General features: G+C 46.4%; 1 protein-coding gene across 2 annotated transcripts in view; it reads right to left on the reverse strand.

The window, feature by feature from the left end:
* The window catches only part of SEC14L1 (SEC14 like lipid binding 1), a 52,191-nt gene extending 37,810 nt beyond the window's left edge, over nucleotides 1-14,381 (reverse strand). The window contains exons 1-2 of one of the 2 annotated variants that reach the window (XM_061174881.1): nucleotides 14,182-14,381; nucleotides 11,610-11,702 (exon numbers count right to left, since the gene is read on the reverse strand). In XM_061174881.1, the coding sequence (XP_061030864.1) occupies nucleotides 11,610-11,672 (63 nt within the window). In that variant the 5' untranslated portion in view covers nucleotides 11,673-11,702; nucleotides 14,182-14,381. Of the gene's footprint in view, nucleotides 1-11,609; nucleotides 11,703-13,578; nucleotides 13,656-14,181 lie in introns of those variants that run through there. The other variant, XM_061174882.1, reaches the window with a different exon arrangement.
* Nucleotides 14,382-15,167: the final 786 nt, after the last annotated feature.

The following is a 15,167-nucleotide window of genomic DNA, read 5'->3' on the forward strand; positions in this document are numbered from 1 at the left end:
CACTGCTTATTAAACGCCTAGATACAAGTTGTACCTCACAGACCTTGACGTGTTCGGTTCTCTGTTTTCTCTATCACTTCCCTTCCTTTATGGCAGGAGCCCCCATTCTGCTTCAGTGCATGCCCCCCAGCTCATCATTCTACATCTACTTTCGGATGCTCTTCTTTCTTTGTTAAGAAACTAACAGCAATGGCAATCATGAGATGTAACTTTAAAGATCGATTCTGAATAGGTGGAATGAAATACAGTGGTTGAACTCCTCAAGGAACTTGTCTTTTGGATCTGGAATCTATCAAATATAAAAGACCAAAAAAATAAACCTAGAGAGATATGCACTTATTTTTGGTTGACATTAATAGTCAAAAACTAGACTTTAAAAATGTACAGTAAACACAATAGCCAAAAGGTGGAAGCAATCCAAGTGTCCACTGATGAATGAATGGATAAACAAATTGCAGTGTGTATATCTATATATACACGCATACGTGGGATTATTCAACTTTAAAAAAGGAAAAAACTTTTGACACATTACAACATGAACAAACTGTGAAGATATTATGCTAAGTGAAATAAGCAAGTCACAAAAGGACAAATGTTGTGTAATTTCTCTTATGTGAGGTATCTAGAATAGTCAAATCTATAGAGACAGAAAGCAGGTGGGGCGTGCCCGGGGCTGGGGGTGGGGGAGGGGGAGTTAGTGTCCAATGGGGACAGAGTTTCCGCTTGGGAAGATGCGAATGTTCTGCAGATGGATGGTGGGGATGGCTGTACAACATGTGAATGTACTTAATACCACCGAACTGTACACTTGGAACTGGTTAAAATGGTAAATTTTATGTTATCTATATTTTACCACATAAAAAAAAGTACAAATCTACTCCACCTGAAAATTAGCAAATAAAGCCATACAAATAATTCAGTTAAGACCAGTTCAAGGAAGCACATGCTTGTTAATATAATTTTGCTATCACTAAATAAACTCAAGAACAGCAGTCTAGAGAAGGACATAAAGCAAATAGTCTCCTTTTAGTATATGTTCAATCCTGCAAAAGAAAACAAAATGTAAGAGTCTCTGTTACACAACTGTTAAAGAATCTATCCTTTCAAAATTTTTAAATTAAAAAAAGTTATAACTGAAACCAACTTCCTTTCTTCCTATTCCATTTACTACAAACCAAATTAAGGACATCTAAACCAGTGGTCCTCAAACCTGAGCAGGCATCAGAACCATCTCCAGGGCTTGTGAAACCAGACTGCTGGGCCTGCCCCCAGAAATCCTGATTCAGTAGAGAATCAGAATTTAGACTGTTAGAATTTGCATTCTAAACCAACTTTGTGTTCAGTAAAATGAAGATAACATGCATTTGGGGAAGAGCTTTCTCAATATTAATAGCATATATCCTGCAATGCAACCATCTCTTAAATCAATTTACTTCTTAAAATATGTACCTGTAGCTTTCAGTTCTGGACTTGGATTTTAAAACATATATAGGCATTAAACTAGCAAAAAGAAAAACACACATTTTATGATTAGGACCACCTTATGTTACAGAGTAACTTATTCATTAAGAAAAAAAGAGTCATGTATCACCAACCTCTCAGGTTTAAACCTACAGAGATCTCAAAAAAAAATTAGAATACCATTCTATCAGAGTCAAGAATTTTTAAATGAATTTTATGTTCTGTAGGAGAACCACAGAAACAAAATTTTTTATATACTTGGTATTCATTGCTATGGGAAAAAAGCCACTCAAACACCAAGTAATACATAAACCAGGACACGTTTGTCAGTCAACTATAGTAATTATAGGCTTCAGTTCACTGAACATAAACTCTATTTTACTCACAAAAACCAATTTGCATCAGATTCCTTCAAAACATGATATACGTATAAGCAGTAAATCCAACCACAAGAGTATGTTCCAATGTGACCTTTTGTTGAAATTTTCACTGCCAGAAGCAGAGTAATGCAGGAAGCGAGAGCACGCATCCCAGGACTCGCTTATTCTTTAGACACATCAATTTCTGGGGCCTTCCTCTATGCTCAAGGTAAAAAGCAGAACATTTGGTTCCCACCCTCAAGACACTCGAGTGGAAGGGAAGGTGACAAGCCTAGCGACCCTGGCAAGGCAGGAACCAGGGAGGTGACAGTGGGACACCACAGCCCAGAGTGGGAACTCCTCTGAGAACAGGATCTGACCGGTGAGAAGGATGGAGAAAGGCCCTCCAGGCACGAAGGCCAGGAAGCAGAATGGCACACTTGGGAAGCGGCCAGTGACCCCACAGAACTCGAGCGGGGAGCACGTGCGGGTCTCGCCTGCGGAGACGAGGCTACGAGAAGACCTTAAGAGGCAGAAGGCGAAGGGCTCCGGGATGGAGCTAAAGGGTCTGAATTCGTCTCGGAGGTGAGGTGCAGCCACTTGAGAATTTTAAACTAGCAAGTGACATGGTCAGATGTACAACTGGAAGACTCGGCGGCAGCAACCCTGAGAAAGAGCGGGTGGGAGAGACAGGGTTGAGATGCAGAGCCCGTAGGTCACTGCAGAGACCTGGACGTGAAGGGACGAGCTGTGATCTGAGGCTGAGCCAACAGGGTCAAAGGAACAGATTCAGACCCAGGTCAGAAGACCTCCTCAACGGGCGAGGGTCCAGCCATCACCAGGGCTGAGGGGGGAGGGGGGCTGTCAGGGATGTCTGGGTTCCGGGTCTGAGGGTTGGGCACGTGGCAGTGGCACTCATCAGAAGCAGCAGCTCGGAGGAAATGTAGAGCTTTTCAGAGGAATTTTATTGCGTGTGTGTGTGCGTGTGTTTTTTCTGTTGGTGTGCTCTTTGTGGGGCAGGAGGAAGGTGTGGACTCTGTTTCAGATGTACTAAATCTGCCTTGGAATGGCCAGGTGGAGATGTCCTGGCAGGGAGCTGGCTGCAAATCTGGAAGCTCCTGCGTGTAGGCTGAAGATAAGCTTTGAGAGCTTTGGTTTATAAAGTGACAGTTGAAGCCACGGGTTTAAATGAGGCTGCCCAGGAAGAGATATCGGGTGAGAGAGAGCTGGATATTCCTAAAATAGCATTAACTACCAATTAAAACACCTGTGATGTCCAGAAAACACAAAATATTCAACTAGGGGGTCTCAAAATAGCAAAACAAGTTATTAGAGGAAGAGTCCATCTGTACCCAAGAAGGCAAGGAGGTGAGTGGAGTAACAAAAGCAAGGGCGACCCGAGGGAGGGCCAGAGACCCGAGAGGAAGGGAGCTACCACCAGCCGTCTAATCAAACATGCGAGACATTTAGAACCAGACACTTATCAATCACTCAGATCTGCACTATGCATGTGAACAGTGCACTAGGGATACTCTAGTGCAAAAACGTGTAGGAGAGATCTATGAAATACTCGTGGCAGACTTCGGAATGGAAAAAGGATTCAGTACATATCATGATATATATAGCAATTATCTTACAGAGTGATAATTACATAAACCTACATACGTACATACGAAAAACAAAAACAAGGCCAGTACTCCTAACGTCAAATCATACCTTTCAAGAGAACTGTAATGCGATACATGCTTTCTGTTGCAACATGTAAAATTATTCCACTAGAAGTATATAAAATTGTCAGTTTCACTCTCACACAGGTTAAAAATCAAGATAGAAGGATCAATTATCACACCTGCCAACGCAAATCCTCTCTTCAGTGAATTTCTCTGTGGGCACTTCCCCAACTAGACTGACATCCCTATCCGGGGCTCTAATGAAAGAAGCACAAACAAAGGACTGGCCAGCACCACTGCCAGCACCCGCCCCCACCTCAGCGGTCCCCAAGCGCTCACAGCAGAGGCTACATAAAAACCCTCTTAATCACACCTGCCAGTAAATTAACTCCTTTCAACTGCTCACTATAAACAGTAGAATCAATGAAGTGGGTTACAAAGTAACTATAAATGGAAAGACCCAGTTTAATTTGGGAAAAAAATGTTTTGCATCCTATTTGCAACTCAAAATTACAAAGGATAATCGTGGGGATGAAAAAGGAGCGGCTGGTTTTAACCACTCACTTCAATCTCTGTCAGCGAATGTTTAAACAGAGCTGCTAAAAAGTAGATGAACTGATTGGTCTGAGGTCTGCACTTCCTCCCTGTGCCTATTTGCCGTAATGAACAATTAAATCAGCAAAAGGTTAAGGTAATTGAAAAGGACAAGTGACCCAGTTTCTGTAACAAAGCCATGGCAGGAAAGGAAACAAAGGAAAAGGAGGATGTGAGGGAACAGAGGAGGCTGAAGAAACATAATAACCAAAAGCAAAGGTTTATTTGAAGCAGGATCCAAACAAGTTGCAAAAAAGACATTGTGCCCTGGTGGCATAGTGGTTAAGAATCCACCTGCCAATGCAGGGCACATGGGTTCGAGCCCTGGTCCAGGAAGATCCCACATGCCGCAGAACAACTAAGCCCGTGTGCCACCACTACTGAGCCTGCGCTCTAGAGCCTGCAAGCCACAACTACTGAGCCCACGTGCCACAACTACTGAAGCCCGCACACCTAAAGCCCGTGCTCCACAACAAGAAAAGCCACAACAATGAGAAGCCTGCGCAAAGCGACAAAGAGTAGCCCCCGCTCGCCGCAGCTAGAGAAAGCCCGCGCGCAACAACGAAGACCCAACACAGCCAAAAATAAATTAAATTTAAAAGAAAAAGACATTGTTTTAGACAGCTGAGAAAGTCTGAACATGGACTTGCTATTGGATGACATGGGGGAATTATCAGTACTCTTGTCGGGTGGATAATGACACGGAGGTTACCTTTTAAAAAGAAAAAGGTCCTTACAGTTTGAGGTGCATGCTGAAGTGTTTTGGGATGAATTAACAAGATGCCTGAAATCGGCTTTACATACACCAGCGGGGGAAAAAGTGGGGAGAGCAGATGAAACAAATTGGCAAAACGTGGATGCTTTTGGAGCTGGGCCATGGGTACCTTTCTCTCTACTTCTGTATGCTTGAAATTTTCCATAATACAGGGTTTACCTGTTTGTTTTTTTAGACAAACACAGGTAAATCAAAGAGGCAAGGAGCTGAATCAGATCCTGCTTTATTTCTTCTTGAAATATCTCCTACTGAACCATAACTGTCTTCACCCTAGCACATTAAAAGTGATTCAGAGTGCATAATGTATTGGGAGAGTGGGTTTAAGAGAACGGAAAAGGCCTGGTTCTGTACAAAACAGTGTACAATGGAAGTATACTACAATTGCTCATTTTCAAAGCTAAGCAAGTCTGACTACAATCCCAGCTTTTATTAAACGCAATAGCATTTACACTATGGCATTCAAAAACTTGATAAATGAAAAGAGTACAATCTCCCCCACTAAAAACTGCCCAGGATCCTTAATATAACATTAGAGAAACTGGACCATTTCCCTTCACTCCTAGACTGAATAAAACTGGGGTTTTTTGTTTTGTTTTTTAATTTTCATTTATTTATTTATTTATTTTTGGCTGTGTTGGGTCTTCGTTTCCGTGCGAGGGCTCTCTCTAGTTGCGGCAAGCGGGGGCCACTCTTCATCGCGGTGCGCAGGCTTCTCACTATTGCGGCCTCTCTTGTTGCGGAGCACAGGCTCCAGACGCGCAGGCTCAGTAGTTGTGGCGCACGGGCTTAGTTGCTCCACGGCATGTGGGATCTTCCCAGACCAGGGCTCGAACCCGTGTCCCCTGCATTGGCAGGCAGATTCTCAACCACTGCGCCACCAGGGAAGCCCTAAAACTGGTTTTAAAGTTAGCGACCCCAAAATGCAGACTGCTTATTCCTTTGAGTAAAAACAAATTCTATTGCATATTAGGCTCACTGAAGATCTAACAACACCTCAATTAATGAAAAAGATGTATTTCAACATCACACCTAACCATCAGAAACTTGGAAACTACAAAACGGCCCAGGGATAAAATCTAGGATGAGAGGAAGAGGATGTGCTTCGAAAAGAAAAGCAAAAGATGGAATGAAAATATTTCATAACTGAAATAAAGGTAAAAACCCAATATGCATGGGACTCAGGTCAGAGGAAGAAAATGAAATCAAAGGAAAGGGGACTGGGGCTGCCAATATCTTCAGGCAAGGAGGAAGGGGTGGGTGAACACACAGGGGCTTCAGGAGGCAACCACCCGCCTCGGAGCAAGAAGGCAGAGCAAGACGGGCTCCGGCAGGACCCCAACCAACAGAGGAACAATCTGGAAACGGCTGCATGGGGAGGCCTCCTTGGGAAGCGCTCTACCACCCGGATTTCTGTGCACCTCGCCCCCGCCCCCGCCCCAGAAAGAGCCAACTTGATTGCCCTTGGGGTGAGGCTCCCCTCAGACTGCGCTGCGATACACAAGCCTACCCCGGGGTCCCCCACATGTCTCCCCAGCTGTCCTGATGTATAAGCTGTGAATGGATGAAATAAAGCTTAAATATAAATACAAATGTCTATTTAATCTAAAAGAGACACACATTCAGAGTTTATATGCCAGCATATGACTCTGCTGATTCATTTCTCCTTGTATTTGGGAGCGGGACAGGGGCTGGCTGTCAGAAAGGGATGGGGGAGGCGGTGGATGTTTCCAGGCCCTGCCTCACCCACCGTCACGTCTGTGGTCTGCTTAGTTCTATCACGTCCTCACAACAGTCCCCACTAGTGACCGGCCTAGTCACTAGGTTACAGAGCACGTCTGTGGCGGGGCCCAGCTCTGCACCTAGTATCACAGCAAATCTCTTTCTCCTCCCTTCATCCTCTAGTCTTGGTGGGAAGACATGCGGTATCTGAGGAAAGAGAAAATGAACGAAAAAAACCAGAGAACAAAACAAACAAGAGAATGAAAAGAGCAGAAGCAAATGTTGTTCTGGGGGCCATTCAATCAGCAACCACACGCTTGCAAAGAGGGCTTTTCAGTTACTCAACCTGTAAAAGTACATCACTTAAACTACTACGAAATTTGTCAAATGGGTTTCGCATAATTTATGAAGATGTTAAAAAAAAAAAAAAAAAAGCCAACTTCATCACAAAAGGGCTTTGCTCCTAAGGGAGGCATTGGTTAACTGAAGGGTCAGAGCATGTTACTTCTTTTCCATGGAGAAAACATAAATCTCTTGTCTGAAGACAGGCCACAGATCTGAGCTTCAGCCACCAAACCCACTTCCCATATCCTCACACAAAAAGCTCAAGTGAACAAATAGCCACCAGCTGATCAAAGATATCTGAGTGCCTGCTATGTGCTTGGTACCGAAACTGGAGAGAACAAGGGAAAAAACAAAGCCTCTGCCCTCGAGGAACATACAAAATAGTTAGAGAATAAAAGAAACTAATCACCTGCCACTGACTACACCCTTAAGGAGGAGTCGGAGGAAAGGGAGAGAAACACGAAGGGCTTCTTAGCAGCATCAGGGAAGCAGGTGGGCCAGTAAGATTAAGACTAGACAGCTGGGGAAGGTGAACATCTAATGCGGGGAAGGAAGTGTCAAAAGAAAGGGTGGGGGGCAGGAAAAGACACCGAGTGGCAAACAGGGACAGCACAGAATAGAGGTAAACATTCATGCTGGGAAGTTTGCATAATTATGAAATAAGCTTAAACAGAGAGGGTAGGACATGAAGGGCCCTGAAGAAAAAGCAAAGCAGTTTAGAACGGATATGACTGATAACAGAGATCACTTCAACAGAGGGCTGACAAGTGGAAACAGTGTCTGGCAGGAGAACACAGTACGGACCAAAGGGAGGAATGTATAAGTAAGAAAATAACAGCTCTGGTCACGCCCTCCAAAGGCTGGACCGAAGGCGGTGCTCAGGAGAGAAAGGGACACAGATGTGACTTGAGGGCACAATCTAAAAGATGCATCTGCTAGGGATACAGATGGCCAAGGGGGTCTGGGAGCACGATGACAGGACAGAGAGAACACGGAGAGCGTGCAGGTGCGGACAGGAGAGCGCGACGTGACCAAATCCGTCGGATGACAGGAAGCCCACTCGAAATGGGGCTGGACAAGGCAGCGACTCGTGGCGCGTCACAGAGAGCCGTGGGGCCTCTCCTGTCACGCGCTCCAATGGCAGCTGTCCCCAGGCGAGAAAAGGATCAGAGACAGGTCCTCGCCTCCCCCGCCACTGTGACCACAGAGGCCTCGGCCCGTGCCCGACCCCCTGCCTCTGCACTTTACTCTGTTCCATGGACTCTCTCTCCTTCGTCCTCCCTCTGTACCCTTTATGAAGGGGCCATGAACACCAGGAGGGAGAAAGCTGTAAGTTTTAAAATTTGTATTTTACCTCAGAAATTTCAAAATGAAACACTCAAACCCAAGCATCTTGGAACCACGGCTCCCACCTTAAGTCCCTTCTCTGCGGGCACCTCACTAGGCCCGGGTGAGACCACAGATCCTTGAAGGCACAATCCACTGGAATGTTCTTCACTGATTAAGTTCTCCTCCCACAAGTCAGGCAGAGCAGCCCCAGGAAATGTTTCTGGTTGAGCTTGGAAAGGTCACAGACATCTTCAAGGGCAAGAACCCTCATAACACATTCCAGGATACACATTATGATAAAAAGAACACCAAACTCTCTACCTCAGCTAACTGTAGAAGCTTTAACTTCTGAGGCTCAGATGCCTCACCCTCAAAGAGGGCTGAGCTGGGGGATTTCTCGACTCACTGAAGCTCCAACAATTGTTTCTGGGCTCACATCTAACAACAGAATGTCCCTCAGATGCCACAAATGCCTCCTGAAACACCTTCACTTCAATTCTGTTTGTTTACCATTAACATTTACATGATTTCTTAATTCTACCAGTATACTGACCCCAAAACAAATCATCAGTTGTCATTAAATCAATCAAAATCAATTAACATACTTGATACCCACTGTATACCTACTGACATAGGCACTTCCTTCCTCAGCATATCCTGGCAATCCTAAATTACAACAGAACTCTTGGTTAAAACAAAGGCCTTAAGTGAACGGAACAGCATCTCCTCCAGCGGTCATCACAGGACCCTGTAAATTAGGACCCGGATCCACCTGTCAATACCACAAGCTGATCACCTGACGAACACTTCTGTCACTGTCACATGCTGTGATTACTGAAGCACAATCACTTTCTGAGGTTCTCAAAAATATTTCTGTTGAAGCTACAGTTCCGTTCTTGCATTAACTATATACCTCTTTGCTCATCCTGAATGAAATGAAAAGAACATTTTTAGAGTAACCTTTTATACCACTGTTTTTCATCAACAAGAGAAAAAATAGAGCAAGGAAAATACTGAGGATTTTATGTTGTGCAATTACAATCAGAAAAGCGGCAAGTGACACCACAAAAATCACTACAGGCTTAACGAACATTCAAGTCTGTACCTAATTCTGGAAGGAAAAAGGTAACATATTTCATTTTCAGATTAAAAAATAATTTCTAACAACTCAAAAAAAATTTACTACTGCTTAAAACAAAAGCAAGTGAAAAATCAGTTAATTTTAAAAGATTGAGGGGTGGCTGAGAATTTCAATTTCAATTTCTTCTGTAAATCCATGCATAAAAGTGGCAAGGCAAACTGTACCATTCTGAAAACTGTAAAGAAAGGAAAATAAGGAAGCTGAACATTAGACAATCAAAATACCTCTTTATTAAAGCTAGTGTCTGCATAAGAGATTAGTCTTTGCCTCAAATGATCAGGGTTGCATCAAGATTTTAAAATCGTCCTTAGCGTTCTGGAAAACATAAGACACCAGTCTCATGTCTGCCCGCTCCACCCCCGGGCATCTCCCGGGCTCACTGCCCTCCACCGCCCCACACCAATCCCCCAGCGCCACCAGCCCCTGCCAACCGAAAAGGGATAGGTGACCAAGCCCCACAAGGAATCCACAGGCCGGCCAGCAACCGACTTCCTGGGCCCAGGGGGAAGGACCAGATCTAGTCTCTCTAGAATCTGAACTAGGAAATGTGACAAGAACCGGTCACTTAGAAACTGAAAGAAGGCAACAAGAAATGCCACAAAGGCAAACTGGAGCCAGAGGGGTTATGACCAGCTGAAAAAGCACAGGAGCTGAAGCCGCAGGGGAGGGAAAGGCAGGAGAGAGCAAAGCAGCCGGTTGGTGGTGGGGGGAGAGGCAGATGGAGGAGGCAGAGTCCCGGGAGGGGGGGGGGGCGGGGGGGGGAGTTCCGGGGACAACTGCTGCCGGGAACCACCCTCCAATGCGGGGGTCTTGGAGCTCAGCCGTGCCGGCTCGCATTCCTGGATTTCTGCACGATCTCATCGCACACAGCATGTGTTCCACCGACAATACCCCCTCTCAGGCCGGAGTGGGCCTCTGCTCTGTGTGACCAAATGCCAAACCAGCACCCAGAACATGCAAACAGGAAGCAAGCCTTTCTGATAAGCCCTAGACATAAAATACTGAACAGTCCTAGTATTGAAGGAACATACAGAACTAAAAAATACGCCCCCAACAACAACAAAAAACCCAAACCTCACATCTGACAGAGAAGGGGCACAAGGGAACTTTCTGCGGTAATGGATGGAAAGGCTCTGCATCTTGACAGAGATGCGTGTCACTCTTTAGTCAAAACTGATCAAACTATAAACCTGTGACCATTTCACTGTCTATAAATTATACATCAATTTAAAAAACAGACGCCCTAAATCTAAATTGTTCCCTTGAGAAGACTTGAGTTTTGTTTTGTTTTCCAAAACTAAATTGATCTGGATAAATCTCACAAACGATGCTGAGCAGGAAGAAGCCAGATGCAAAAACACCTGAGTTTCTATTTATACACGGAACAGACACAGAGAAATTCATCTCCGTGTCATAGCCAGAGTCGGGGCTAACTACGCGGGACCAGGAGAGCCGAGAGGGACCCTCATCGGGCCGGAAGGTTCTGGTTCTTCATCTCGGTTCAGACTGACACTTTCATCAGGGCATATTTCATGACAGAGGCATCTTCCTGGACATCCACTTATATTACACCTTAACAATAACACAAAAGAGAAGGGAAAGGAAAGAATACCTTAGACTAATCTAAAAGGGATTGGCAAAAAGTTTGTTTTGGGTTTTGGGGGGATTTTTTTGCCTCTAGTGAAATGCTTATTTTGAACCAAACTCTTTAGGTAGTAACAAAGAAAATTAAGACTTTAGTTACCCCATTTGTAGAATTCTAATATGACTCATGAATTTGATATTAGCGGAGGAAATTCATTCATCAGAGTCCTTAGAATCTGGTAAATTAAACTCCATCCTATGTGTCAGTTCCATATGATGAATTCACCCATAATCTAAATGAGCAGCAGAGGGAAAAAACCACTCTCCACATCCCTTTTCTACTTTAACAAACAAAAAAAGAGCAAAATCCAGAGGAAGAATTATTTAGTCACAATCCCACTTCTGTGTTTTTCAAATGGAGAATTAACTGAAATTCATACATTACCCTGAGGTGAATGATTTTAAAAATAAACATGCAGATTTTGATTTTCAGAGACTTATAGTTTAAAAATATTTCACAAACTTGATAAAGTTCAAAAGCATAAAAACAGAACAAGTAAAAGTGGAACAGGTCACCAAATTTGAATACCTAAAAAAATAAGAAGCTGAAGAGTAAACTGAAAAGTACTTACAGCCATAATTAATTCAAAGGGGTGTTTATACACCCTCACTGGTGACTGGTATTTTTGCACCATGATTGCAATAAAACAGCAATCCTCTCACACCTGCAAAACACAAACATTTGTGATAAATAAACAAGATGTGGAAAAAATTAAATCTGCATTTACACAACATACTACAGTCTAAGGAATCTCAGTGGGTCATAATTCTATGCACGCAAAAGTCAAAAGACGAGGCTTAATTGTACAAGTACAAGGGAAGGCGATAAAGACAGTAAGAAAAGGTGAAGAAAGCCCAAGTGGAGTGAGGGAAGCAGCTCTGGTCTGAGGGCTGGAGGACTCCATTGCCCTACCTGCCTCACCGCCTCTCCAGGGGCTGCCCTGGGTCCTTTCCAGCAGTGAAATGTCATGATTCCATTATTCTGATAACCCATACAATTAGTTCTTGAATCATTTTCTCTTCAACAACTTCCATTAGAAGCCAAATAAAAATGGTGGCACTTCAAGATATTAAGCCCAGGACACACAAAAATAAAAGTGGAAAAAAACACTAGTGTGTCTCAAATTATGCGATACTCCTCAAAAGATATTTTCAAAGGAAACTTGACAATTCCCATTTTCTAAGTGCAAGACCACGACTTCGGGGACTTCCCTGGTGGTCCAGTGGTAAAGAATCTGCCTTCCAATGCACGGGAGGTGGGTTCCATCCCTGGTCGGGGAACTAGGATCCCATGGGCCGCGAGGCAACTAAGCCCACGCACCACAACTACTGAGCCTGCGCGCCACAACTAGAGGGAGAAAACCCGCACGCCGCAGCTAGAGAGAAGCCCGCGCACTGCAACAAATATCCCGCATGCCAAAACTAAGACCCCACGCCGCAACTAAGACCCCACGCAGCCAAGAATTTAATTAATTAATTAATTAATTAATTAAATATACTTTTTTAAAAAGACAACTTCAGGGACCTATCTTCAAATGGCAGAGACACCACCAAGCACTCTGGCTAGAGGCTCCACTGACTTCTCCAGCCTCAAATAGCTGTAATATCAGGAAGCAATCAACTAAGTGCTGAAGCCTACTTCAAAGTCAGGAATCCTCCTGCCAGGGATACATTTACACACTGGCCCCAGCCTACCTGGATTTTTCTGAAAACACACTTTTATTTGGAGTCCTCTATGGGACTTCACTTCCCTATTTAAAAGGGAGGAAGAAAAATAAATCCAAAGAGCCTACCTGTCCTGCCGAGGATAATCATTAAGAATGTTATTTTATGCTGAATATGATAAGAGGATATTCAGAAGTACAAAATGTAATATCCTCAAGGAGTCCAAAGTCTAGCTGTAAAAAAAGAAAACTTTACGAAGATACGTTTTATATCATAAGATTCCTACCTATATTATTACATTTAAACAGGTCTGGAACCTCCTCTGGTATGTTTCACATATCTCTCAGAGAGAACGGGTTCTGGCGGAAAACAGCCATATCTGGCACTCTGAAAACTGCTAAAGAATAACTCTGGGAGACCTCAAGCAAGTCATTTGACTTCCCCCGGACTCAGATCCACCTCTGCAAAGAGAGGTTTGGGGTGACATAATCTTGAAAGACTTCCAGCTCTAAAATCATGAGACTCAGAGACAAACTCCTGAATCCACCACAATCAACTGGAATGCTGTCATTAATCTTGATTCTGGGACCGGCAGGTCCTGGTGCGCTGGGACCGTGTTCTATTTAGCTTTGCCAACCTGATAATGCTGGTGCCCAGCAGGAATTCAACAACCTTTTAAATTTTTAATTAGGAAAATTAATTTTAGGGTATCTCCCACAGAAGGAGAGGCTGATTTGATACGGGGTATTAAAAGGGGTGGGGGGAGAATGTAAAAAAAAAAAAAAAAAAAAAAAGAGGAATGCTCGGTTAAGACTCGGTAACACCCATTCGGGATTCCACTGCCCGGCAGAACCCAAAGCGACTACGCTCAAGAACCTGCTAATTCACGAGCTTCTGAACTCCTGCCAGTTCCCAGCTTCCGATGCTCTGGTCCAAAGAAACGTCCTACGTGGGAATCCGGAGTTACAACCGCCAAGTGGCACCGTGGACCAGGGCAACCTCTACTGCATGACAATCGGTGCTTAAAAATTAGCCAATGGCCAGACCCAGTGAGTCCACCCCGAGCAGGCTCAAGGGGCAGCCGGGCCCTCCGCTCGATCCGGGGGTCCGGCGCGGCGGCTCCTCGGGCCCCCAGCCCCGGCCGACCCGGGGAGGTGCGCCAGAGGCCGGCTGGGACCCGAAACTCTGCTTCCCCCAGGAGGGGTCCCGGGTGGGAATATCGGCGGGTGGGGGCGGGGAGGGGGCGACCAATACAGTAGGAGCGGCGCGGGGGGCGGCGGGCCGGAGGCGGGCGGGAAGACAGTCCGCTCCCGAGTCGGGGAGCCGGGGGGAGCCGGGGGGAGCCGGGGAGAGCCGGGGGGGAGCCGAGGGGCCGGGGAAGGGCAGGCAAGGCGGGGAGGCGGACGCGAGAGCCTCGCGCCTCCCGGAGGGGCCGGGCCGGGGGCGCGCTCGGAGCCCGCCGCGGAGACGCGCGCCTACCTCTTGTCAGAAGGGCCGGGCCGGGGACGCGGGGCGGCGGGGGGTGCTCATGCCGGCGGCTCCGCGGTGCCGTCGCCGTTCCACTGCTGGCTGCGGCAGCCCCGCCGCCGGTTCCGGGGAGTGGGCCGTGGGGCGGGAGCGGGAGGGGCCCGGCGAGGCTCCAGTGGTTGTTACGGGTGACGGGGAGGGCGGGGCCTGGAGAAGGGGCACGCGTGCGCGAAAGCGGCCGAGGGGCGGAGGCAGGAGCGACGACGGTTGCTAGGAAGGGGGAAGGGGAGACAACCTGGGCCGAGCCGAGCTGCGCAGGCGCCAACTCCAGGCCGGCGGGCGTAGGAGGAGCTCGGAGTAGGCGTCGGCCCAGAAGCTAGGCTGGTCTGCCCAAAGGCGCCTGGCCCCACCCAGATTTGCGTCACGGGGCGGGCCTAGTGTGAGGGGCGGGGCTCGCGAGCAGCGGGCCGGAGGCTGCCGAGACACAAAAGGGGCGTCCAGCAGTGGCCCCGGGGAGTTCCGCTGACTTGGAACTGGGAAGTCTGCGAGGCATCAAAATAGCCGGGGCCTTCCGGCTTTGCGGGGGCCCAGGGCAGGGCTGCTCTGTCTGATCGGCGCAGGAGGCTCCCCGTACTTCCTCATTTTTTGTTGACTTCTGCGGTGCCCTGACCACATTCTCGCCGAGTAATGCAGATGAGGCAAACGCCAGGGCTGGGGAGGGGCTGGGTGGGCCCCAGCAGCATCTTGTCAACACGTCCGAGCTGTTCGATGGACCTAAGCCAAGTGGATCTGACGTTTCGGCAAGAGCTCCAACTTTGAAGTACAAGTGTGATACACACTGAGACATTTATGAGTTCTTAAGAGGAGCTAATGACTAGAGAAGGACAGCACGCACGTCCACCCACACAACAAGGATGGTTTTATAGCCAACATACAGTTTCTCCATCAATGTCACTGTTGTTCCGTTTGCATTAGTCACCCTCGGTGGCTGTGCATTT

The sequence above is a fragment of the Eubalaena glacialis genome, chromosome 19, assembly GCF_028564815.1.
Source record: "Eubalaena glacialis isolate mEubGla1 chromosome 19, mEubGla1.1.hap2.+ XY, whole genome shotgun sequence".
In the NCBI taxonomy this organism is placed as follows: domain Eukaryota; kingdom Metazoa; phylum Chordata; class Mammalia; order Artiodactyla; family Balaenidae; genus Eubalaena; species Eubalaena glacialis.